The sequence below is a fragment of the Saimiri boliviensis genome, chromosome 17 (genome assembly GCF_048565385.1).
Source record: "Saimiri boliviensis isolate mSaiBol1 chromosome 17, mSaiBol1.pri, whole genome shotgun sequence".
Classification (NCBI taxonomy): Eukaryota; Metazoa; Chordata; class Mammalia; order Primates; family Cebidae; genus Saimiri; species Saimiri boliviensis.
This window is the reverse complement of record NC_133465.1, coordinates 58,099,354-58,126,676: the sequence shown is the minus strand read 5'-3', so window position 1 is coordinate 58,126,676 and position 27,323 is coordinate 58,099,354. Positions and strand designations below refer to the sequence as shown.

General features: G+C 41.8%; 1 protein-coding gene across 1 annotated transcript in view; it reads right to left on the bottom strand.

Annotated features, from left to right (window-relative positions):
* Positions 1–25,639, bottom strand: part of GNA13 (G protein subunit alpha 13) — a 46,470-nt gene extending 20,831 nt beyond the window's left edge. Inside the window, exons 1-2 of the mRNA XM_039476884.2 lie at positions 25,172–25,639; positions 22,464–22,690 (exon numbers count right to left, since the gene is read on the bottom strand). Of these exons, the coding sequence (XP_039332818.1) occupies positions 22,464–22,690; positions 25,172–25,454 (510 nt within the window). The 5' untranslated portion in view covers positions 25,455–25,639. The remainder of the gene's footprint in view (positions 1–22,463; positions 22,691–25,171) is intronic.
* Between the last annotated feature and the right edge of the window lie 1,684 nt (positions 25,640–27,323).

The following is a 27,323-nucleotide window of genomic DNA, read 5'->3' as shown; positions in this document are numbered from 1 at the left end:
TTGAGGCTGGGAGGTAGAGACCAGCCTGGCCAACATGGTGAAAAATACAAAAATTAGGCAGGTGTGGTGACAGGCCTGTAGCAGGAGAATTGCTTGAACCCCAGAAGCAGAGGTTGCAGTGAGTTGAGATCGCATTCGAAAAAGAAAAAAAAAAAAAAAAGAAGACCACATACCATATAAGGAAGAAAGCGGAAGAAAACCCCCACTTCGCAGGTGATTCTTAAGGTTGCTCATCATCTATTTGCAAGAACCACTGTAATTATAATTTTCCTAAATTGTAGCAGTTGCCTCTTGTAGTAATGAGCTCACTGGTACTTATGGCATTTCATAAAATACTTGAGCCTAAAAAGACGACTATTATATCATAAGAAGTATGACTCTAGATCACTTGTCTTGGCCTCAACACTAGGATGATGGTGCCACAACCTTAAAAGCAACTTTCAGGTCACCAAGGAAGATGACAGTCAAGGAATACGGATCAAACTATCTCTAATCCTGCGTCCCTACTTTACTCTCCAGCTTCACACCACCTTCTTCTTCCCATGCATCTCTCACTTCCCCCCACAGACACACTTTCCAGAGAGCTACAGCTTCTACATGCAGTCTCTATAATCTAGCCTTCCCTAACTGGGTGACAGTTTCCTTAAAGAGGAATATTACAGATTTTGTTTCTTAAAAAAGGAGGTAAAAACAAAAAACGAAAAGAAAAAAAGAAAAAAAGGAGGCAGAGTTACTGATACAATACTGAGAAGATCACCTGAATGAGAAACGTTAAGAATGTCAGGCAAAACGTGGTGAACAGTGAAGGAACAAGGATACTAACTCAGTTGTGCCGCTGAGTCAAAAAGTATTTACCAAGAACTACCTAAGACAGGAGAAAGACAATAGTACCTGATAAAATGCTGAATTAGTCATGCAGTTAGCATCTCCTGCTTGAATTCTCCAGCTAGTCCCAATTGACCATTTCCAACATTATTTCCTACTTTTCCTTATGAAACAAGCTCCCTGCTCATCTCCCCATGCTTCTGGAAAATTTTGTGCATATTCCTACCTCCTCTACCTAACACAATTTCCCTCACACACCTCTGTCTCCACCTTCTCTTCTGGGGTTCTTACTACTATTATTCAGGGAATAATAAGTTGGAAGAAGCTTGCAGAACAACTAAGCTTATGCTCCATTTTACAGATGAGAAGCCTAAAGGTCACCTGTAGGGAAGATAGGTGGCTTAGCCAACAAAACTATTTTAGTGGCAGAACCAAGAATTTAATGTATCCTGACTCTTACTTTCCCCCTGCCTCCCCTGCAACTTCCCAACTCTCAGTAATCATACTCTTTACTCAGTATCCTTTGCACTTATGGTTTATACCACCCATAGTACGTCTTTATTTTTATGTATAGCCCTACATGGCAAATTTAGACTCCAAATCTCTTTGCTACACCTCCCTGTATCCTAGGATAGGAATTTTACCCTGTACACAGCAACAGCTACATAAATATAGTTGAATTTTTTTGTATTATAACTTCCCCTTTATGACATCCTGTTTCCATCTTATTATTTCTGCAAATGTCAGAGTTATTACAAGCCTAATACATTGAATGGGAAGGTGTTTTTAAAAGGCAACTTTCTACCACTAAATTCTATTTGTTTATAAACATAAATGCTAAAGATAGAAAAAGAGATCAACTCAAATGCACATGGCATAGATCTTCGGTGGCATCAAGTGCATGAATCTTTTCCATAAGTCTGAATGTGCTGAAGAGCACTGCAGGCAGTGGTACAGGAAGATGCTAAGACAAAATGGGAAGCTCTTACTCCATGTATGTAACCATTCAGTGTTAATATCAATCAAAAAGACATCCCATAAAAGAGAAAAAGTATCCTGGTAGTTCAAAGAATAATATTCACATAGAATTTGGAAGAGGCAAAGATGATGATAAATCTTCATAACTGCTTTTTCTCTGAGCAGATTTAGAGACTTTCAGAATATTTCTAATTCTTTAGTTTCAGCAGATCCAAATTCAAAGTAATGACCAAGCAGGGCTATTAACTACTCCAGGACAAGATCTCCAGATGCTGGTGAAGAATCACAGATTACGCAGAATTTGAAAGGTTTTGTCTTTGTCATAGACAGTATATGTTCTAATGATTAACACTGGGAATGTGACAAAGGTCAGATTCTGACAAGAAGAATGTTAGGTAATATGCATCACACATGTAATTAACTTCATTTTACTAGATTTTATAGACTACAATGAAGGTCAGAAGACTATCAATTGAAGTAGGCTATTCAACTTTGTTTCCTACTAAAATAAAACATCATTGCTTAATCTTGTAAAATGTCTAGAATTTCACTGCAGGCCAATTAAGTATGTACGTAAATGGCAGAAATTTCACTTTGAAAAAAAACAAACCAATTATAAAGAACAAAATAAAGTGAATTAAAAGTACCCAATTTAGGTTGGGCATGGTGGCTCGTGCCTAAAATCTCAGCACTTTGGGAGGCTGAGGTGGCAGGACTATTTGAGCCCAGGAGTTCAAGACCAGCCTGGGCAACATAGTGAGACCCTGTCTCAATGAAAAAAATAAAAGTATTCAATGTTTCTGTGTTGAGATCTCCTTAGTTATGAGGCTAACATCACCTAAAGGTGTCTTTTAAAAGTAAATGGTTCAAAAAATATTGAAAGTAAAAGAAAAATTATATTACCAAGATAATTAAGTAGAGAGAGTTTCTTGAAACCTAAACATACATGTGATTCCAAAAATGAAAATATAATTCAAAGTTAATATCCAGTTTTTCTTTATAGAAAACCAACCAAGTGCTATAGAGAACAGAACATCTTAATGAAGTACTAGTATACACAGCCTACTACATATGTAGGCTATACGATATGGTCTATTGCTTCTAGGCTACAAACCTGTACAACGTGTTACTGTACTGAATAGGTTAGGCAACTGTAACACAATGGTAAGTATTCATGTATCTAAACACAGAAAAGGTGCAGCAAACATACAGTACAAAAGATTTTTTAAATGCTACACCTGTACAGGGCAGGTCCCTTATAATCTCATGGGACCCCATCATACATGCAGTCAGTCATTGACCAAAACATCTTCTTGGCACTCGACTGTAAATGTCCGTGTTCTAAAATAGCTAAGCCCAATGGTTTAAAATGGTTTACACACTTCTCATGCATATGAGTCCTTCATTTTGCAAGTTTGGAACATTTCAAAGAGGAAAAAGAATCAAGTGATATGAGAGAAAACTGTGAATTACCTTTAATAGCACAAGGTTTTTATATACCTACAACATGGCTTTAATTTCCATCAGTGTTATAATCCCAAAACAAATCCAGGTCAAAATGCTTGCTAAATATTCATTAGGCAGGACTCATTAAGCACATGCCTGGGGAAATCTATTCAACAGCAAATTTATTAACTTGCTCTTTTAAAAGAGACCTAAGAGTTAGGCATGGTGGTACATGCCTATAATTCCAGCTACTCAGGAGACTGAGAATCACTTGAACCCAGGAGGCAGAGCCAAGACCACACCACTGTACTCCAGCCTGGGCAACATAGCAAGACTCCACCTCAAAAAAAAAAAAAAAAGAAAAGAAAAGAAAAGAAAAACAAACCCACACAAAAAAACCCCACAATATTTGATGTGATGCATAGCATTATGTTTTCAACAAGGGTAATATTGTCATTATTATCATTAGAGCATAGTTAGGCTGGGCGCAGTAGCTGACACCTGTAACCCAATACTTTAGGAGGCTGAGGTGGGAGGATCACTTGAGCCCAGGAGTTTGAGACCAGCCTGGGCAACACAGTGAGATGCCATCTCTTAAAAAAAAAAAAAAAAAAGAAGAAGAAATAAGCTGGGTGTAGATGTGTGATAGACTTGTAGTCCAGCTACTAGGCGGCTGAACAGAAGGACTGCTTGAGCCCAGGAGTGCAAGGCCACTGTGAGCTATCATTGCACCACTGCACTTCAGCCTGGGTGACAAAATGAGACCCTGACTTAAAAAAAATAAAATAAAATAAAGCATACTTAAAGTACTACCAGTCATGCCTTTTTGTTTAGTTCACGAGGAACAAAACTTATAGCCAACAAGCCATTTTCCTTTGCTGTGTAGATACATAAAATTAAGTAGACTCCAAGTGAATATACAGTTCCAAATTTCTTGCCACCAAGAAATTTCCAAATTTCAGCATTTTCCATGTGCATCAGTTAAAATGTCCAAAAGAGCCAAATTAGTTACATCGTAAACGATCTCAATATTTGAAAACTTATTTTTAAAATTATCTTTCCAGGCCAATGTAAGACAATCTATAATAGCATAAGCAGAATACTACCTTTATCTCATTTAGATAATTTATTTCAATTTTTTCTAGCATGTAAGCTATAAAAACAAATTAGTGCACATGAAATAGATATTTGGAAAGAACTTATTACTTTATTCTTGAAATTACCTTTTTCTTGTTGCTGCTCACGAATTAATTAATTCCTCTTTATATCAAGTTTTTCTGTTGGCTTTACCACCAAAATAACTTAAGGCTAGTAATCTTAATGATCCAAGTGTTCTAAGAGTATTTCCACAGTTCTATCAAATTGCAGTTTACATGTTAACACAAAATGTACAATGCAGTTTAGTAATTCTACTATATCTATGACTATACCACCCTGAATGCGCCCGAAAAAAGAAAAAAAAAAAGTAATTCTACTACAGAAGTCACAAAAAAAGGACCTTATTTAAAATGCTTCACCTTGGAGAAACAGAAAGAAGTTTTAGCCATATCTTTAGTATTTATAAATACACATGTATCTTATACATGTTTACAAGATACTCGATTCATTATTATCTTAAGAAAGTAAAAATTAAGGCCAAGGGCAGTGGCTCACGCCTGTAATCCCAGCATTTTGGGAGGTCAAATTGGGCAGATCACTTGAGGTTAGGAGTTTGAGACCAGCCTGAACAACATGGTGAAACACCATCTGTACTAAAAATACAAAAATCAAGGCAGGCGTGGTGGCTCACACCTGTAATCCTAGCACTCTGGGAGGCTAAGGCTGTCGAATCACTTGAGGTCAGGAATTAGAGACCAGCCTGGACAACATGGTGAAACCTTGTCTCTACTAAAGATACAAAAATTAGCCTGGTGTGGTGGTGTGCGCTTGTAATCCTAGCTACTCGGAAGTCTGAGGCAGGAGAATCGCTTGAACCTAGGAGGCAGAAGTTGCAGTGAGCCAAGACTGTGCCACTGCACTCCAGCTTGGGCCATAGGGTGAGACTCCATCTTTAAAAAAAAAAAAAAATTTAAGCACAAATTTTAATTGTGAGAAAGGAGTTTAATACTGCAGAAATGCGTCAGCTCTGACATCATATATAATGTATATTGCTGGTCAATCAGGTAGCAACATGGTAATATTTACCCCACATTTATTCTGTGTTACCATTTAGCACCATTTTCTTCTGTTGGCTAAAAAAAATACATGTGTGCAGGGAAGAATTTTCCATTTGAATTAAAAATCCACATCTATTTCTAAAAAATGCCTTGCTGTTCCTCTGAGAAAATCACCTCCTCCAGAAAATGCTAATGTTGCAACATTAAATGAACAAGATATAAAGTTGTACAGAAAGTACAAAAAGTTTATCTCAACACCCAATATTGTATTCAAATACTGGAAGAAAATACACCCCAATGTCAGCAGAGATGTCCTGAGGTGGAAGGATAGTAGCTAACTGGATGATATTTTACAATGAACCGTTTACATTTTAAAATTTTAAACTTAAAAAAAATTGCTAATTTGGGTTCTGGAGCCTGTAAGTCATTCCCTCAAAACAGACAGACAAAGCACTTTCCTACTCTTCAGTTTTCACATAATGGTAACAACAGAAAGCTTAGGAGTTCTGAGCCTTGAAAAATCCCTCAAGGTTAAAATACCTTTTGAAATGGGCCAATCACATATAATCCCATCAGCATATCAAGAAATATTTAGCTTTGTCAGAAACAGAACCCTTAGGTTGTAAATCTTTTTTTGGATTCCCAAAAAGAAATGACTTTAACTGTTAAAAAGGAAAAAAGAATATGCTGTTCTCCAACACAGGACATACTTCCCAAATACAGTTTCAATTCCCCTACTATCTAAACAGAGGGGCCCATAAGAGCACTTCATAATACCCTGAAGTCCTTGTGAATGCACTCTAGATGGAAAATTCTGCTCTGTGACAATGTGCTATAAAATACCCTATAATTCAAACATTACACCATAATCAACACTAATGAATAAAGTAATTCTTTTTTTTTTTTTTTTTTTTTTGAGACGGAGTTTCGCTCTTGTTACCCAGGCTGGAGTGCAATGGCACGATCTCGGCTCACCGCAACCTCTGCCTCCTGGGTTCAGGCAATTCTCCTGCCTCAGCCTCCTGAGTAGCTGGGATTACAGGCACGCACCACCATGCCCAGCTAATTTTTTTTTGTATTTTTAGTAGAGACAGGGTTTCACCATGTTGACCAGGATGGTCTCGATCTCTTGACCTTGTGATCCACCCGCCTCGGCCTCCCAAAGTGCTGGGATTACAGGGTTGAGCCACCGCGCCCGGCCTGAATAAAGTAATTCTTTACCTATGATCAAAAAACAGGTGAAAGGAAATCCCAGATGACTTTATTCCCAGTTTAGAGTTCAATCATTATCCCAAACTCTCTCTCCAGCAGAAAATTTCCACACAGCCTATCAGGAGCACTAACTACTTTCCCATCCTTATCCTCCAAACAACCAGTCAGGTGGCAAAGCAGGCCAATTGGTAAATATTTTCAAATGCTGATGAATGTGAAAATTAGCTCAAAATGCATATTGGTATATCAGCTCCTGTTTCCAAGTTACTATTTCGTTAATTTTATTACTAAGGAAAGCAATGAAGCAAGGCAGTGGAGTGTCAGACTTGGGCTATGGAATCCTACAATCCAGAGTCTGAATCTTGGCTCTATCACTAAAACTAAAACCAGCTGGGCCAGGGGCGGTGGCTCACGCCTGCAATCCCAGTTCTTTAGGAGACAAAGTAGGGGTGGATGTCTTGAGGCCAGGTGTTCGAGACCAGCCTGGCCAATATGGCAAAACCCCGCCTCTATTAAAACTACAAAAATTAGCTGGGGATATTGTGGTGCGTGCCTGTAGTGCCAGCTACTTAGGAAGTTGAGGCATGAGAATCACTTGAATCTGGGAGACAGAGACTGCAGTGAGCTTACATCGTGCCACTGTACTCCAGCCTGGGCAAAAGAATGAGACTCTGTCCTAAATAAATAAATAAATATATAAAGAAATAAAACTAGCTGTGACCTTAACCTCTATGTGACCTTGACCTCTGCGGCCCTATGTATTACTTACAAAACGAAGTGAACTGGACTACATGCTCTTTTCGGTCTTTTCTAGGTTAATAAAGAGTGATTCAGTACACTCTTGGCAGAACAGCTGTAAGTACAGTATATGATAGCATTGATCATTTCATTTGCCAATACTGTTGACTTACCTGCCTCTCTCCTTGTAAGCCCTTCTAGGCGGGCCTCTCCCTCACCAGAGCACCTGCTGCCATAGTCAGCATATGCAACTTTCTGGTGCCAAAACCAATGCACATGTCATTCTTTCTAGACCTCTCACTGGCACAGGTCACCACTGACCACTTTTTTCTTCTTGAAACACTTTCCTGGCTTCCATGACATGACATGTTTCTAAATTTCTCCTACTTTTCTGGCCATTTCTGCTAGGATCTCCTCCTCTGAACATTCTCAAAAGATGTGGCGGTTTCTCAAGACTCTACTGTGAGGCTGGGCACAGTGGCTGAAGCCTGTAATCCCAACACTTTGGAAGGCCAAGACAGGCAGATTGCTTGAGCCCAGGAGTTCGAGACCAGCCTGGGCAACATGGCCAGACCCTGCCTGTACAAAAATGGGGAGGAAAAAAAGCCTGTACCATGAGCCCTCATCTCTTCTTTCTATACCCTTTCCCTGAATAATCATATCAGAGAAATTACACTCAGTATCATTTCACAGACTTTAAATATCACCTAGATACAAACATCTTCTGAATTTCTATCTCTAGCCCCAAACTGTTCTGAATTCAAGACTCATGTATCAAGCTGTCTACTTGGTATCTCCACCCGCACATCTCACAGAGTTCTAAACCTTAAGTACTTAAGCTTGTTGACTTCTGATGAGGTTATGTCCCAACAAACCCATCGGTTAAGATGAAAATAACGTAAGTCAAAAACACATTCATGGTAGGGCGTGGTGGCTCATGCCTGTAATCCCAGCACTCTGGGAGGCTGAGGCGGGGTGGATCATGAGGTCAGGAGTTCAAGACCAGCCTGGCCAACATAGTGAAAGCTTGCCTCTACTAAAAATACAAAAATTATCCAGGCACGTTGGTGTATGCCTGTAATCTTAGTTACTCGGCAGGCTGAGGCAGCAGAATCGCTTGAACCTGGAAGGCAGAGGTTGCAGTTAGCCAAGATTGCGCCACTGCACTCCGGCCTGGGTGACAGAGTGAGACTCCATCTCAAAAACAGCAACAAGAAAAAACATTTATTTTTAGAAACAGGGTCTTTCTTTGTCACCAACGCTTGAGTGCAGTGGCATAATCACAGCTTACTGCAGCCTCAAACTCCTGGGCTCAAGAGATCCTTCCACCTCAGCTCTGCATAGCTGGGACCACAGGCATACACCACCCCATGCCCAACTATTTTTTTTGTATTTTTAGTAGAGACGGGGCAGGGCGTGGGGAGGTCTCACCATGTTGGTGAGGCTGGTCTCGAACTCCTGAGTTCAAGCAATTTGCCCACCTCAGCCTCCCAAAGTGTTGGGATTACAAGCATGAGATACCATGCCTGGCCCAAAAACACACTTAAGACATCTAACCCACCAAGCATCACAGCTTAGCCTAGCCTCCCTTCAACATGCTCAGAACACTTACATCAGTCAATAGTTGGGCAAAATCACCTAGCATAAAGCTTATTTTATAATAAAGTGCTGACTATCTCAAAGGTTACTAAATACTATACTGAAAGTGAAAAACATAATGGTTGTATGGGTACCTGAAGTATAGTTCCTACTAAATGTGTGTCCCATTTGCACCATTGTAAAGTAAAAAAATCGAAAGTTAAACCATGGTAAATCACGAACTGTCTGAATGCCCAAACTAACTTTTCATCTTCCCCCTCAAATATCATTCTCCCACGATCTGCCATTTGAGTAAATAGCACCAATATCCACCTAGTTGATAAAGCTAGAAACTTGAGTCACTCTTAATACATACCTTTCTCCCCTGCCCCACATCCAATCTATTAGATCCCAATGATTTTCCCTAAAAAGCATATCCCGAATCCATTTTCTTCTCTTATCTCTATGGCCACCCCCTGACAACAAGCTGCTTGATCTGCAATCGTCTCCTAACTCTGGAACTGGTGAGGACCAAGAACAGTACCCAGTGCAAAGGCTCTCCCTCACTCCCCTCTCATTTCCACACAGCAGCCTGAGTGGTCTTGCTTTAAATCCTTTGGTGGCTTCCCAAAAACAGTCAGAGAAATCCCAAACTCCTCAACATGGGCTACAAGGCCTGGCAGTCACAGGCTGCTGCCTACCTCCTCCACCTCAGTTCTCCCTCACTCGCTTCTCCCTCTTGGCCTGAATCACATTTTCTGACCAGTAGCAAATTTTTTCCAACTTTGTACATGGTGCTCATTCTGCCTTGAGCATTCTTCCCCCTCCTTGCCCAGAGGACTTTCTCATCCACGGGGTCTTTACCTAAATGTCGCCTCCTCAGACCATCCTCTTGGTCTCTCACTGTTTTTCTTCAGAGCATTTATCACATGTGTAACATATTTGGTTGTGTATTTCATGTAGGTTACTCTGACTAGCATCTAAGATTAACACAGATAACTTTTGTTTGGTTCACTAGCAAACACCCAGTCCAATAAAAGGTAACTGACTCATTAACAGGCGTTCAGTAACACGTGACTGCATGGCTGCTGAAAAGTGAACTGTTACCAGACCAGTTTCAGAATAACACATTTCCTATTTCCTGTAATCCACTATCTAGGGCTTTCTTGTCCTCATCACTTTTTACATTAGCTATTTACTTTTCATATAGATTAAAATACAATCATATACAAAAATATCACATGAACATACATATTCTTATCAAAAAAAGTATTTCTATGGAATGAAGCTTTTTAATAAAATACTGTTCTTTTTCAAAAGAAAGATACAGTAAGGTCAAAATACCGTACAACAGAGGGAACATTGGTTCTCTTACTAAACTATTAAACTGTAACACCAATTTTAAAATTGGTTGCAACATTTAGTCATAACATATCATAATTGAAAAAGTCAAGAAAAAACTGAAGGAAGTATAATTCTCCTTGTTCTAGTCAAGAGTTGAAATATATACAAACTTTACGGTCACGAAGTCCCTACCATGTTGAAGCTGTAACAAATAGTTTAACAGTAAATGTGGCAGGCTGGTAACAGTTAAAAATAAAAAATCATTTGAATTACAGTATTTTTAACTGAACTGGATAAATCACATTTTCTTTTTAAATTTTTCAATTAGGATAAACAATACTTGCAGCTTTGTGAACATACCATGGTTTTTTTTTGTTTGTTTTTGTTTTTTTTTGAGGCAGAGTCTCGCTCTATTGCCAGGCTGGGGTGCAATGGCACCATCTCAGCTCACTGCAACCTCCAACTCCCTGGTTCAAGCAATTCTCCTGCCTCCTGAGTAGCTGAGATTACAGACACGTGCCACCATGCCCAGCTAATTTTTGTATTTTTAGTAGAGACAGGGTACCATGTTGGCCAGGATGGTCTCGATCTCCTGACCTTGTGATCTGCTCAACTTGGCCTCCCAAAGTGCTGGGATTACAGGCATGAGCCACCGAGCCCAGACAATTATTTAGGTTTTTAAAAACCCATTAAAAATTTAGTCATCTTATAGTTGAATAAAAATTTTATCTATCTAAAGTATACTCCGGTACATTTTCTCATGTGTTAGGCTTACTACAGCAGAGTTGGCCAGGCAATAACTTGTGAGCAACTCTCTAGCAACACGGAAATTCTTTCATATTCTATATGAAAGCTGCTCATTGCTAGTAACTTCCATAAATGTTTCCTTTATTTAATATCAATGAATAAATAAAACCACATTTCACATCATGAAGCTTAAATAAAAATCACATGACATAACAGATTTTCTATATAACTTTTGAGTCAATTGATCCTATTTAGTGGAAAAATAATTTTTTTAAAAGTTACCCAGAGACTAGGAAAACAGTAACCAAGATGTTGAAAAGGAAAATGAAAGTCTCTCACCCCAATTATTCATATTCCAGCTCTTTTTCTTTAACCTTTTCAGAATAGTTAAAAGAGAAAATAAATGTCCCATTTATAAACTAAATATAGCAGCCTTGGCTCAAAGAACCCAAAGACATTGTTCTGTGTTTTCTGGGGAGAGGGGGTGGTATGGAAGAGTTTTGTTTTTAAATGCTAAAATCAACAGTTTTATTTAAGGGGAGCAAATTTGAAACTTGCTAATTTTTCTCCAAGAGAAAAAGTAGATATTCTCTAACTTTTTCATTGGTTTTTATACAAAATAGAAGTTCTAAGATCTCACCAAAAAAACATGGAATCTTAAAAAAAAGTTCTGTATTTTGTGAACATAGGAAAATTTTTTAACTTGGAAATGAAGCTCAAACACCCTCTTTAACCTAAGTACTCTCAACACCTCTGCCAAGTCACAGGCCGGAGAAATGGCAAAAAGGCAGAGTATGTCTGTGTGTGTGGAAGGGGTATGGGGAGTGCCTCAGAGACAAAGGTGAAGGAAGAGGAGAAAGCAGCACAGTCAGTGGGAGTGGTGAGCACTCCGCACCTGAACCAAAGGTGATCTCCCCGTGCCTCCAGCAGGAAGATACATGATTTGGCTCACTCCGATACATCTGAAGCATTTCAGCAACACATTCTCCAAACAATTAAATAATTCTGGCTACAACTCTCATTGTGATAATGAGAAGGATCAATATTGGTTAGTTTCACCACACATCTATATAACACTCTTATTTTTAAATGACATTTGATTCTTTAGAGTTGCATGTTTTCACGAAGGCACACGAGGACTAGCCATGAAAATAGAGACCCATCGTTTGTAAAATGTTTTCACTTGTTTAAAAAGGTACTGTGAAAAAAAATGAAGAACTGGCCAGGAACAGTGGCTCACGCTTGTAATCCCAACACTTTGGGGGGACAAGGCAGACGCATCACCTGAGGTCAGGAGTTCGAGATCAGCCTAACATGGAAAAATCCCGTCTCTACTAAAAATACAAAATTAGCCGGGCATGGTGGCACATGCCTATAATCTCAGCTACTCCCAGCTACATGGTGGTACATGTCTGTAATCCCAGCTACTGCTTCTCCTAAAGCAGGAGATCACTTGAACCCTGAAGAGGGAGGATGCGGTAACAGGTAACTCCAGCCTGGACAACGGGCTGGAGTGTAGTAGCTCGATCTAGGCTTACCGCAACCTCCATCTCAAAAAATAAAAAAGAAAGAAAGAAAGAAAAAAGAAAAAGAGAGAAAAAAAAACAAAAACAAAAATTAACAGAATTCTACTAAAGTATTCTGCATCTACTGCAGAGTAGGCGGGGATGAAAAAGTTTACCCACTGCACGGATTTAAAAATCTTTTAGAGGCTGGGCACAGTGGCTCATGCCTGAAATCCCAGCACTTCAGGATGTCAAGATGGGAGGATCATTCAAGGCCAGGAGTTCAAGGCCAGCCTAGGCAACATAGTGAGATGTCATTTCTGAAAATAATTTTTAAAAACTAGCCAGTGTAGTAGGGTGTGCTGTTAATCTCAACTACTCAGGAGACTGAGGTGGGAAGATTGCTTGAGCTGGGAAGGTCAGGGCTACAGTAAGCCGTGACTGTGCCACTGCACTCCGGCCGAGGCAACACAGCAAGACCCTGTCTCAAAAAGTAAAAAAATAAAAAACACTTTCATTTTGCCAAAAGAAGAGTGATTAAATTTGGAAGATTAAGATAAATAGCTACCATCACTGCAACAGATTGGTATCTGGCCAAGTGCACTTAAACTCAGTTCTCAAAACAAAACTGTTTTCTTGATCCATATCAGCTCATTCTAATACTGCTCTGCTAATGTAGCTATAACAAGTTCTTTGGAGAGAAAAGCATCTTGTAAACAAGGTAGGTTCACAATATAGACATACGTGAATAGTATATAACTAGAGAAAAACAAAATACTTTCAAGCAAGGGAATAAAAATTTTCAGAAATACACATTTAAAAAAAAAAAATTAGGTCACTTGTAACTGGAACAAAAATTTGTAACAAGCCAGGCAAGGTGGTGGCTCACGCCTGTAATCCCAGTACTTTGGGAGACCCAGGTGGGGGAATTAATTAAATCCACAAATTCAAGACCAGCCTGGGTAACCTGGCAAAACCCCATCGGAAAGAAAGAAAAGAAAGAAAAGAAAAGAAAGGAAGGAAGGGAGGGAGGGAGGGAGGGAAGGGAAGAAGGAAGGAAGGAAGGAAGGAAAGAAAGAAAGAAAGGAAGAAAGAAAAACTTTGTGACAAACTGCAATCTTGGGTGATGAACACTGCCTATGAAGGCAGTATGAAAACTGTGACATGATTACACGGAAGCATTTCAAACACTAGGCCACATGTGATGGCTCACGTCTGTAATCCTGACACTGTGGGAGGCCACAGCAGGCAGATCACTTGAGGTCATGACTTTGAGAGCAGCCTGGCCAACACAGTGAAACCCCATCTCTACTAAAGATGCAAAAATAAGCCAGGCATGGTGGCCTGTACCTGTAATCTCAGCTACTTGGGAGGCAGAGGCAAGAGAAGTGCTTGAGCCTGGGAGGTGGAGGTTGCAGTAAGCCAAGATTACGCCACTGCACTCCAGCCTGGGCAATGGAGTGACGCCCTCTCAAAAAAAAAAAAAAAAAAAAAAAAGTGTTCTGGTGTCCCCTTCTCCAAAACAAAAGCAAATCTGACCAATTACATACAAGATAGGCACTGATTTCCAAATGACACTTTCCTAGAAAAATGTTTGCAATCTCTTTCAGCTAACTGGTTGCCATTAGGCTTCTGTTTTTCAGAATACATTAAAAACTGTGTTCAGCCAGGCATGGTGACTCACGCCTGTAATCTCAGCACTTTGGGAGGCTGAGACATGCAGATCACCTGAGGTCAGAAGTTCAAGACCAGCCTGGTCAACATGGTGAAACCCCATCTCTACTAAAAACACAAAACTTAGCTGGGCATGGTGGTGCACACCTATAGTCCCAGCTACTTAGAGGCTGGGTCAGGGTTTGAACACGGGAAGCAGAAGATGCAGTGAGCCAAGATTGAGACACTGCACTCCAGCCTGGGCAACAGAGCAAGACTCTGTCACCAAACAGGAAAATTAAAAAAAAAACAACCTGTGTCCACTGATGAAACAGCAGTTGACAATCACTATTACAGTTAGTTTACAAGGAGGCAAAGATTAAAAGTAAACCTTTACCAAGTTGAATAGTGATTATGATAAAATGGTTAGAAACATCAAACATTCTTAACAAAACCTTACAGGCACTTAAAACAACATGCTAGAGCTTAATAGGGGAGTGTTAATTATTTCTGCATATAGATGGTGGTCAGAAGTTGTTGGGAATGAAAGAGAGAAAAATGCTCCATAGATGCCATGTTTAAGTGCTTGTAAAATGGTTTGGTGACTAGAACTGTGGACTAGGAGTCAGCAGATTGAGGTTGCGGTGGCTATTCTTCTATTCTATTGCTATTTACTAAGTCTGTGAATTGAAACATCTCAAGGAACTTTTCTGAGACTCAATTTTTTTAATCTGTGAAATGGGGTAACAGTGTATCTTGTTTTGTTCTTTTTTGGGGGGACATGACACTTCAGGACTGTTTCTCCTTTTTAAATATAGGATTCTATGATCATGTATGTGACAGGGCTTTCAAAAGTGCAAAGCAAATGTTGTTATAAAACATAAGGTATTAAACAGTTATTACAATCATCAGTTCTATGTATTAATTTTAAATTTATTTTTGAGACAGGATCTCACTCTGCTGGCGACCAGGCTGGAATGCAGTGGTGCAATCATAGCTCACTGCAACCTTGAACTCCTGAGCTCAAGTAATCTCCTTCTCTCAGCCTCCCAAGCAGCTGGGACTGCAGGCATGTGCCACTGCATCTGGCTAATTTTTAAAAATTTTTTGTAGAGACAGGGTCTTGCTATGTTGGCCAGGCTGTTCTGGAACTCTTGGTCTCAAGCAGTCCTCACAGCCTGAATTTTCTGAAGAAAGAAACCGGCACCTGTTATGGGCTAATAGGACTGGATACCCCAACTTGGTTAGCTGCTGCGTATCTGTGAAAGATGAGCAGGGAACATTCAATCCAAGGAGTGCTTTGGCCATTATGCTTTTTTTAAAAAAATGTAAGCTCACAAACCTTTTTCCTGGGTTAGGTCCCAGGAAAACTCTAGGTAAACAGTTCTGAAACGAAAGTCTATGCTTTATAACAAAACTATTTGCTTGTTCCATCTCTTAGTTGTTTAATAAACATTTTCAGAGAATCATAAATTATTATACCACTAGCTTTGTTTAGCAATAAAAGGTAACATAGAAGGCAGCACACTGCCAAGCACTGTGGCTCAAGCCTGTAATCTCAGCACTTTGGGAGGCCGAGGCAGGCAGATTACCCGAGGTCAAAAGTTTGAGACCAGCCTGACCAATATGAAGAAAACCTGTCTCTACTAAAAATACAAAATTAGCCAGATATGGCAGCGCATGCCTGTAATCCCAGCTACTCAGGAGGCTGAGGCAGGAGAATCGCTTGTGAGCCGAGATTCTGCCATTGCACTCCAGCCTGGGCAACAAGAGCAAAACTCTGCCTCAAAAAAAAAAAAAAAAAAGCAGCATGGTATTTTCCAATTCCGCTTCAGCACCAGAGAGACATCCCACAGCCAATCAAGTTTTCACCCAAAAAAAACACAAACATGTAAATTTCAACATAATAGAATACATCAAGTGACACCACCTATGGGTGCATGCCAAAGCTCACAAAGTTGTATGAAAACTGTTAAGTGTAAACTTAAAAGAACTGATAGAAATTTTAAAAAAGAAATTAATTAAAAAGAAAAAAACCTGTAAGTGTATATCAAAATATCCTTTTTGTTTTTAAAGTAAATAAATTTCTGGGTTTACAAGATTTGGATAAAGTGTAACCACTCTGACATCTGATCAATTTCATCAAAAAGAAACTAAACTCAACTTTAAAATCTCTACTCTCTGGCTGGGTGAGGTGGCTCACTATAGCAACCCCAGTACTTTAGGAGGCTGAGGCGGGTAGATCACTTGAGCCCAGGAGTTCCAAGGTTACACTGAGCTATGATCACACCACTGCACTCTAGCCTGTGTAACACAGTGAGACTCTGTTGCTAATCTTATATATAATCTTTATTTTATATGGAATGAAATATTTTACCCTAACCCTAGAATCAAAAGACACTCAATAGGTTTTTAGAAACTCAAGGTCCTTGCTTGATTATACTTATGGAGAAAATGGACCAATCATCCAACAGAAACATAATATTTTACAACTGAAAGTAGCAACTGTTTACCATTTAAAGCAAATCCAAATTAATGTGAATGAATAAATGACTGATTTTTTTTTTTTTTTTTTTTTTTAAAGTTCAAGTTGGACTTGAACTCTTGAGCTCAAGCAATCCTCCTGTCTCCCCAGTAGCTGGGACTACAGGAACTTCAAATGACTCCTGATTGCATTATATTTCTACTCTTGATTGTATTACATTTCAAGTACATGCTGCAGTACAAATTTAAAAATTTTTAGCGGAAACTGAAGTTTCTAGTATTAGTTAGGGACCTCAGCTTTTTACAGGCCAATTGTGGAGCTAAATGGTTACTTTGTTACACAGGAGGGTGTGAATCTCTGTCTTAATGAATAAATTACCTTATCAGCTTCAAGAAGAGTAACATCAGGCTCAAAAAGAAAAGAATTAAGTCCAACTGAAGGTACCATAATTAGCAATAACCGTTTTGGTTTCAGGAATTGCAAAGACAGACTGGCCATTACAGGAAATTGTATTAATGCTGACAATGTTAAATTGTTTACAGAAAGTAGGAAGCTGTGGGATGTTCCTCCCACTGTCACACACACTGTCCTGTCCTACATAACCATTGTTGCTTATTCTTCTCAATAAGTGAATATAAACAAAAAAATTAGTTGGAAATGACTCCTAGCCATTTTGTTCCTTTTCATCCATATCTCCAATTGTATCATCCAGTCAACCCCTGACTCCCATCTTTTTATTCATCTGAGTTAGCAAATGATCTAGCTATTGTCACATGAGGTTTTCTAAAGACAGCGTAACTTGTAAGTGCAGTGGCAGGCTATATTGAATGTACAGCCAAAGTAAAGTATTTTAGATATTTAATTCAGTACTAAAAAGAGGCCACTTCTTACAATATATTATCCTCAATGTGCTAATTTTAATAACTAGAAAGGTATGTGAATCTTAGATTTTTCTTTTCCACAGTAAGCTATTTAGCTGACCCATAATGGAACTAACCAGAAAAGGAAATGTTTGCCTTTGGGAACTTAGAAAGAAAAACATTCATGTTTACACCCAAAGTTATTACTAACAAATGAGTAGTCGGCTAAAAAGCTAAGCTGTGTTATCAACACCCTATCCCTTGTCCTTAAAATTGATTAAAGGGCAGCTGTTCATCTTAAGGAAAATGTTAAGTCATGTAGACCCTTAAAAATGGTTTGTTTTAATTTGCATTAATAAGTTTAATAATCAAATCATTAGTTGAAACGAAAAGGCTAATTTTAATTTTAAATATTTTATCTGCTAACCCCTTCTATTTCCTCCAATGTTTACCCTTTTCCTTTCCTTTTCTTTTCTTTTTTTGGAGACAGTCTCACCCTGTCGCCCAGGCTGGAGTACAATGGCATGATTTCGATTCACTGCAACCCCCGACTCCTTAGTCCAAGTGATTCTCCCGCCTCAACCTCCCAAGTAGCTAGGATTACAGGCATGCAACACCATGTCTGACTAATTTTTTTTGTTATCTTTAGGAGAGACGGGGTTTCACCATGTTGGCCAGGCTGGTCTCAAACTCCTGACCTCCTGATCTGCCCGCTTTGAACAGGTTGAACTCTGTACTAGAGGCAATGGCGAGCCACCAAAGCTTTCTGAGCAAACCCAAGCTGTGTTTGAACAAGACTGCCTTTGAGTCCAACCAAGAGGTAGCAGGACAATAACACAGAGGAAAGGAGGGAATGAATGCAGAGACATTACAGAGGTGGAAACATCAGAACTTGGGGAGCTGCTGCTTGGAGATGAAGTAGATGGAACTGATGATGACTGAGGAAAATTTTAGGTAAGCCAAGTGCTTTCTCAGTGCCTGACACTAGGCCAAGCACCACAGCATATCCAAGAATTTAAGAGTCATTCAGTCAACATAATAATAGAGCATCTATATGTGCCAAGTACTTTTAACAATCCTGAAGCCAGGCACAGTGGCTCATGCCTGTAATCCCAACATTTTGGGAAGCCAAGGCAGGAGGACTGCTTGAGATCAGAAGGCTAAGACCAGCAAGTGGCAACATAGTGAGGTCCCACCTCTATAAAAAATTTTTTAAAAATTAGCTGGGTGTGGTGGTACACAACTGTAATCCTGGCTACTTGGGGAGACGAAGGCTGGAGAATCACTTGAGCCTAGGAGTTGAGGCTACAGTGAGCTACAATCACAACAGTGTCCTCCAGCCCGGGCAACAGAGTGAGACCTCGTCTCTTGCACAGACTCAGGAAAAAAGAATCTCTGTCCTCCAGAAGTTTAAAATTAGATCTTGCTCTGTTCCTCTTTTCTTGTCTCTACTTTTCATCATGGAAAAAAGTATTTCTGGAACTCATCTCTCCTCATCTTTGAGGACTTCTTTGCTCTTTAAGCATCAGCTGGCTCAAGTGAGCAACAAGCAGGTCCTCATCCTGAGTTCCTATCTGTTCTTAATCACAAAGATAGACTTAGGCATGCTTTCTCAATGATGATGACATGACAGTCCCGATGTGAGATGGTTAGATGTGAATTTCCAAATTAAAAGCTGTCCATGAAACCCAACTTTAATTAAACGGACTTAGGGCAAATATGCAACTTCCCCACAGAGAACTTTCAGGTATACAGTTCTTCGTTTATTCATTTAATCCATATGCACGGAATGCTTATTACAGATGAATGTTTATTACAGATGAATGTTTCTTCTCTGACCTGGAAGGATGAATAGAGCCTGAGAAAACTGAGTTGAAAGTGTGTGGTTTATTGAAAAAATGACGAAAGGAGAATAAGCAGCACTTAAAAACAGGAGGTAGACGGCCAGGCACAGTGGCTCATACCCATTATCCCAGCCTTTGGGAGGCTGAGGCAGGCAGATCACCTGAGGTTGGGAGTTCGAGACCAGCCTGACTCACATGGAGAAGCCCCGTCTCTACTAAAAATACAAAATTAGCCGGGCGTGGTGGTACATGCCTGTAATCTAAGCAACTCGGGAGGCTGAGGCAGGAGAATCGCTTGAACCCAGGAGGTGGATGTTGCAGGTGAGCCAAGATTATGCCATTGCACTCCAGGCTGGGCAACAAGAGCGAAACTCCATCTCAAAAACAACAACAACAAAAAACAGGAGGAATGGTTATGGGCAATGGGAAGGGGTATACGGAAGAACTCATGCAAACAAATCTACCAAAAATAAAGTAACAAATGCTGATCAACGGACAAAAACTAACCAGAAATCTGGGAATTGGATAGAGGTCATTTGTCAAGTTAAATTCATAATTTTCAACATGTAATACTGCCAGCTACTCAATTTTAACAATAATATGAGACAGTCTCTGCCTTTCAGAAATAAACATATTACTTGAAAAGGCAGAATACAAACATGATAGAAGAGAACCATACAAGACAGTAAATAATCAAATGCCAATTGAATAACAGAAGCCATAATTCAGACATAGTAAAGATTAAGGTGTCAGTTTTATACAAAGCTATCATGAACACGTTCCTAGAACTTTCAAAAGGCAAGACTGCTTCTAAGTACAAATAATAACAGCAAGGACAGCTGGTTGTACATCATTTTGTAACCACACCCATTAACGTGGATTAATGTTGGTGATATCATCAAATACTTCATAAGCAGTTTTACTCTCAACTGTCATTTCATTTTAATCATATTAGAGCGAAACACTTCAGATCTGAACTACTTCCAAATTGCACACAAGTCTAGATTTCTATAATTGCTGCAATCTTTCTGGTCTTTGGCAAATAAAATCCAATACAATCACAGCATTCACAGTTAAATTACAAAATACTTGATTAAAAATCTGCTTCAACTGTTATTTCAGTATTTTTAACCTAGATTCGATACTTTTTTTCCAAACTTGTCTTCAATGCTGTGTAACAGCTACAAAATGGGTTTTTTTGTTTGTTTGTTTGTTTTTTGAGAGGGAGTCTTGCTCTGTAGCCAGGCTGGAGCACAGCGGTGCTATCTTGGCTCGCTGCAACCTCCACCTCCTGGGTTTAAGCGATTCTTCTACCTCAGCCTCTCGAGCAGCTGGAACTACAGGTGCATGCCACCATGCCCAGCTAATTTTTGTATTTTTAGTAGAGACGGGGTTTCACCATGTTGGCCAGGATGGTCTCAATCTCTTGCCCTCACGATTGGCCTGCCTCGGCCTACCAAAGTGCTGAGATTACAGGCGTGAGCCACCGTGCCCGGCCAGCTACTAAGTATTTTATGGGTAGTCTTGTTTAAGAAAAAAGGGGAAAAACTCCTGGCTGGGTGGCTCAGGCCTGTAATCCCAGCACTTTGGGAGGCAGAGGAGGGTGGATCAGCTGAGGTCAGGAGTTTTGAGACCAACCTGGCCAACGTGGCAAAACCTTCCATCTCTACTAAAACTACAAAAATCAGCTGGGCGTGGTCATGCATGCTTGTAGTCCCAGCTACTCAGGAGACTGAGGCAGGAGAATTGCTTGAACCCAGCAGGAGGAGGTTGTAGTGAGCTGAGATGGCGCCAATGCACTCCAGCCTGTGTGACAGAGCGAGACTCCATCTCAAAAAAAGGAAAAAGAAGAAAAAAAAATAAATTTAAAATAAATTCTGGGTGCTTCCCATGTGAAACAAAGATACAAAAATTTAAGATTATTTTGTTTTTTTTAAGGAGGAACATTTAATAAAATGGGCTTAGTTGCCTTAAACACACACACACACACACACACACACACACACACACAAATGCCAATATACAAAAAGCACATTACTATGCTTTTTTAATATACATTAAGAATTTTAATCTTTGTATATTAAATTAAGCTGTATCACAAAATGAATGTCTCTAAAGTCTAAATAGCGTATTTGAACAACTATGTTCAGTGACTGAACTCTTACTCCAGAGTAAAAGGTTGGTTTTTTTAGAAGGATGAATACGGATGCTATACCTGGGAGGAAAATATTTTCAAAAAGAGAACCAAATTAGAACAAAGTACCTCCGGAATCATTATGACTTTACTTTCAAAAAGGAAAAGTGACCAATTAAATATAGTAAATGAATACAATCCAAATCTACAGAGTTTACCTTATCTTTATCTCGCTTAGTAAAAAAAGCTCATCTACATAGCAATCCAAATTTCTGAGGCTACAAGCCAGGTGCAGTGGCTCACAACTCTAATGCCAGCACTTTCGGAGGCCAAGGTGGGCATATCACCTGAGGTCAGGAATTTGAGACCAGCCTGGCCTACATGGCAAAAACTGCCTCACCTGAACCCAAGAGGTAGAGGCTGCAACGAGCCGAGATCACACCACTGCACTCCAGCCTGGGCAAGAGAGTGAGACTCCATCTCATCTCCCCAAAAACAAACACCAAAAAATCAAATTTCTGAGGCTATAATTTTGGATAGATATATTATATTACGGAAGTTAGTGAAAAAAGTGTGTGAAAATCAGATACAGGTTGAGTATCCCTTATCTGAATGCCTGGGACCAGAAGTGTTTTGAATTTCTTTAGATTTTTGAAATATTTGCACACACATATTGAGATATGTTGGGAAGGAGACCCAAGTCTAAACCAGAAATTCATTTATGTTTCATATATACCTTAAGACAAGCAGGCTGAAGGTAACTGTATACACCATTTTTACATGTAGTTATTATAGACTAGAACACATTAGGTTTTCCCTTAGCCTCTCAGACTGTTCTTCCATCTCATATACTTTTCTATTTGGGAGCATTTCGAATTTTCAGATTAGGGATGTGCAACCTGTATTACTAAATGTTGTTAAAATAAAACCACACATTTGAAAAGAGCAAATCTCTTACCAGCTGAAATTCTCGACGCCGGTCATAGGCATTCTGTATGCCACTGTCTGCCCATAACGCTCTTATAGCAGGAAGATATTGTAAGAAAACCCTTGTTTCCACCATTCCTTGGGCTGCCATGGGGGCCCGGGTATCAAATGACATCATCTTGTCTCCATGGAGTTGGTTTGTGTTATCTCCCCAGGGAATATGAAGCTTTTCTCGAGCATCTACCAGCACCCTCATACCTTTGTTTAAAAAGAAGAAAATGTATGGGAAGAAGCCATTAGATATTATCGTAAGTTTTTACTCCAGTATTATTTCCTTATACTTCTGAATCAATCCAGACATACTTTCTCCAAAAATGGAGACCAACATCAAAAACTTCTCAGAGCTTAAAAAAATAACAGTCGCTCACTGTCTTAAAATTAGAGCCTTGGAAAACAAATACTATTAGCACAATTGCTCTTTCTGAAGGACTTTTAACATGTTCCAATTTATAAAATAACTTCTGCGGTAGTCGAAAAAGAACCAAACTCAAGAAGGAAAAAGAACTTAGGCTGCACAGACCACTGTCCAAGCATGGAAGAAAACACACAACCAAGATTTTATGAACTTAAAAGATGTTCACTTATGAACCACTAAGAACCAAGTATTATAGCTCCATGCTCTGTTACCTCCTTCGGCACCCTAACCCAACATTGAGTCTTCCAGGAACATTCAAAATTTAAAAACTTCTACCAGCCCGAGCTTCAATTCAGTTTAACTCACAGGACAGCCTTCGATTTCCCTAAAAGAAAGATCAACTGCAAAATAATACAAAATCGAACTCCAGCTCACAGAGGCTAGTTCAAGCTTGCTTTTTCTATCACTGATCTCTTATTTTTATTACCTTTGATCCATCTGAACAGTCACTTGGCTACTAGGAAGTCATTTGTTTGAATAACTGAAAAACTGGTGTTTTTTAGTTTTTTGTTTTTTAATAGGGATGAGGTCTGGCTATGTTGCCCAGGCTGGTCTGGAACTCCTGGGCTCAAGCCATCCTCCCACTCTGGCCTCGTTGCTGGGACTGCAGGAGTGAACCACCACGCCCAGCCTGAAAAAGCTGTTTTATTGTCAACTTTCATGTCAACTCAAAAACACTAGATTCCTGATGACTTACTTCATCTCATAATCAATGCTCAAAGTAGATCACACTTAACAACTCAGCGGACATTAAGAACGAGGTGTTTACCTGGCTCACAATCAGTTAACAAGTTGATGCTATTCATTAACATAATTCCTTAAGTTCAGCTGCATCAGGATACAAAGGTACCTTCGATTAAGGACTAAGGTAGAGTCTGCAGCCTTGAAAGAGACCTTAATTAGTTTTGTGCTAAACATTACAGCAGGGTAAATACAACTGTTCTTTACAGTTAACTGCAGAGGTACCGGGGCTAGAACTGGCTGCGGTCTGTGAGCTACTGGCCTTGAGATTCTCTCTAGTCATTCCACAATGCCTGCCTCTTCAAGCAGTTTTCCTTTACCCAAACGCTGGGAGGGGCGGGGTGGGAGTGACATGAAGAAGTCCCTTTTGTACTTCCTGAACAAAAATCCCACCTAAAAAAAACCTGCAATCTGTAGCAAGCTCCTAAACTGCTCCCTAGATAAAATAAAATCCAGAGGCACGTGAAATACCAGGCTCTGCACCTGAATTTTGCCAAAATGCCTTTTCTATAAAACATACATGACACACAGAAAAAAGGGTGTTATCTTTCAAATGACAAAATAAAAACCATCTTTTCGATTCTTTTGAATGCCCAGAAATAAACAACTTATTTTTCCACTTAAAAACAAAATTTAACTTAAAAACTACTGTCAATAAAGAGCAGAGCCAATTACCTAACTCAACACTCATTCATTGTCTCCATCTGTACAGGATCCACACGACTTTTAAGCCAGTCTTCTTACAACTACAACGTTTCATCTGAACAGAAGTAGTAGTGGCACTCCCTTCCCGCCAGCCCCAGCTACTTAGCGAAAAGGAGAGTGGACCGTGCTGCACAGCGATTATAGACAAACATCCTACCTGACAGTGACACTGGGGCGAAAAAGGTCAGATGCCACTTTTTTAGACTAACCGTATGGGTCTACTCTCTCCTGATCAGTACAGTCAACCTGACCCTTTCATACTCTTGCCCAAAAGGAGGCTGTCACCCTACGCCCTTGACAAGAAGGCAAAAAGTTCCCTTACTGCGACGGTTCCAGAACTTGGAGGCGGTCAAACAAGCATGGAGTTGGGAGTGCATGCGACCCCATGTGACTCGGGTCACTCAGCTGGGGTAGCGAGGTTCGGCCCACATCGCCCGAGCCGGGAATGGGGGTGCAGGGGCTGGGGCTGCTCTAGGGTCTTCCTGCGTCATCCGCAGCGGGGAGGACAGGAGCGGTCTCCCATACCCCGAGGCACCCAGTTCGCCTCACTTCCCTCTCGCAGGGGGCGAGACCAGGGGCGCGGTGGGGGGTGAGAGAATGGCCGTGACGCCCACCGGGGAGACAAGGGGGAGAACAGGGCGTCCCCGAGCAACCTCTCGCCTGGGGGGCGAGGGCACCCCAGGCAGGCAGGCCCGGTGCCCGGGGCGCGCCCCCTTCCCGCCAGCGACGGAGCGGACGAGGGCGGTGCCCGGCCCCGCGCCCGCCGCCAAGCCAGCCCCCGGCCCCCACGCGCGGGGCCCCCGTTCCCGGCCCGGCACCTTTGATCACGTTGCTGTAGATGGTGGGGCGGAACTCCTCGCGCGCGCGCTGGTCGAAGTCCTGCCCGTGGATGATCCGCATCTGCTTCAGGAAGGTGGACTTGCCGCTCTCGCCCGCGCCCAGCAGCAGGATCTTCACCAGCCGCTTCACGTAGGTCTTCTCCCGGGACAGGCATTTGTCGATCTCCTTGGACTTGCGTTGCTGCTCGGCCTCGCTGCTCGTCAGCAGGCAGCCGGGGAAGCACACGGACAGCACGGACCGCGACGGCAGGAAGTCCGCCATCTTGCCGCCGCCGCCGCCGCCTCGGCGGGCCCCTCCGGCTCCCTCCACCTCCTCCTCGGGCGGCGGGCGGCTCCGGCACCGCGGCTCGAGGGCGGGGAGCGCTGCGGCGGCCCGAGCGCGCCCAGGGAGGGAGGGAACCAGCGAACTGACTCGCAGGGCGGGCCGGGCAGGGCGGGCCAGGCGAGCGGGGGAGGGAGGGAAGGAGGGCGGACCCGGCCCGGGAGGGGCGGCGGCCCCGGCGCGTGCGCGCTCCCGCTGCTTCCCGGGGGCGCGCGCGCACGCCGCGGCCGCTCCCTCGCCTCCCTCCCCGGGCGGCGAGTCACGCGCTCGCTGTCTCGCTCCGGTGCCCGCACTCGCGGCCGCGGCTGGGCTCGCGCTGAGAGGGCCGGGGAGCCGCGGTCACGTGGGCCGGGCGGGGGAGTCTAACTTTCTGTTTCCCTTTCGTGGTCTGCGCCCACTTGTGGGCAGAAGGGCTCCTTCCCGTGGGCCTGGAGGCGGGAGACCGGGTCCCGGACGCGGCTCCTCGGGCTCCCGTTTAGCCACCCTTTCTCCCACATGCGCCTGCTGCCCGCTGCCACCGCCCACCGGACCCTTTTCGAGGCCACGGACTCGAAAGTTATTCGAACAGAACAGCCAGCGTGAGCCTGGCAGGCCTTTGGTGCACTTTCTTGATTTCATGTCCTTTTTTATTTTTTGAGATGAAGTCTCTCTGTCACCCTGGCTGGAGTGCAGTGGCGTGATCTTGGCTCACTCCACCTCCCACGTTCAGCCTCCCGAGTAGCTGGGATCACAGGGATTACAAACGCGCGCCATCACGTCCTACTAATTTTTTGTATTTATTTTTAGATACGGGGATCTCCTCCTATGTTGCCCAGGGTGGTCTTGAACTCCTGAGCCCAAGCGATCTTCTAGCCCCACCTCCCACAGTGTAGGGATTCCAGACGGAGCCACCGCTCCCTGGCCTGGTGTGTTTTCATAAGGTGACTCCCTTGACCTTCTACTTTCTGAATCCCAGAACAGTAATCAGACATCATCCGCCCACACTTCCAGCTCTTTCTGGCATTTTCAGACCCATGCCAGGCCCCCCGCCCCCAGGGGAAAGAGCTGGAGTTGATGTTCACCTGAGGTGTGCTACCAGGGGCTGTTAATGGCTCACTCATGTGCACTCCACCTGGGCTATGATGTGGCTTCGGGGACGCTTGGCCAGGCTGGAATCAGTGAGTGGCAGTAGGAGGGTGAGGTCATGGTGAAAATCCCCTACACCGGACACTGATGCAGGCTATTTCCAACAAGGAAGCAGATTCACAAACACCACGAGGAATGGGAGCATGCAAATGTTAGGTTTCCTGCCAGATTACAGAGGATGTGACCCGTCAGGGGACTTTTTTTCTGTCTTAGCAGCAGATTCAGGCCAGGACACCTGAAAGGCCAGGAGACAAGCCACAAGTGACAGCTGTGGGTTGGCAGAGAAACTGCTTAACCTGCACCCCTGAAAGCCAGCCTCTTCATTCTTAGTATTTAGTTTCAAGTTGAAAAAGAGAGTTTGGTCTGTCCCTGGTTTGGGCACTGCAATATAGCTTTGGGCTCCTGAAGATCAGAAACTTCCTAGGTGTCAGGGAGTTGAGGTAAGAGGTCAGCATTCTGAGAAACTCTGGAACAGGTTTAAATTTTAAAATCGGTGCTAATCAGTTACTGTCTGGAGTCGGGTTAATGACAGAGAAGCCTAGACTCAGTAGATTGGCTGCAGTAAACAATGCCTGTAGTAGTAGGATTATCTCCTGTGGCTCTGGCAAGCCCATAGGGTGGACAACCTACAATATGCAGGTACAGAAGGCCCACCTCCGATATCTGTGGATTGATAGAGTCAGA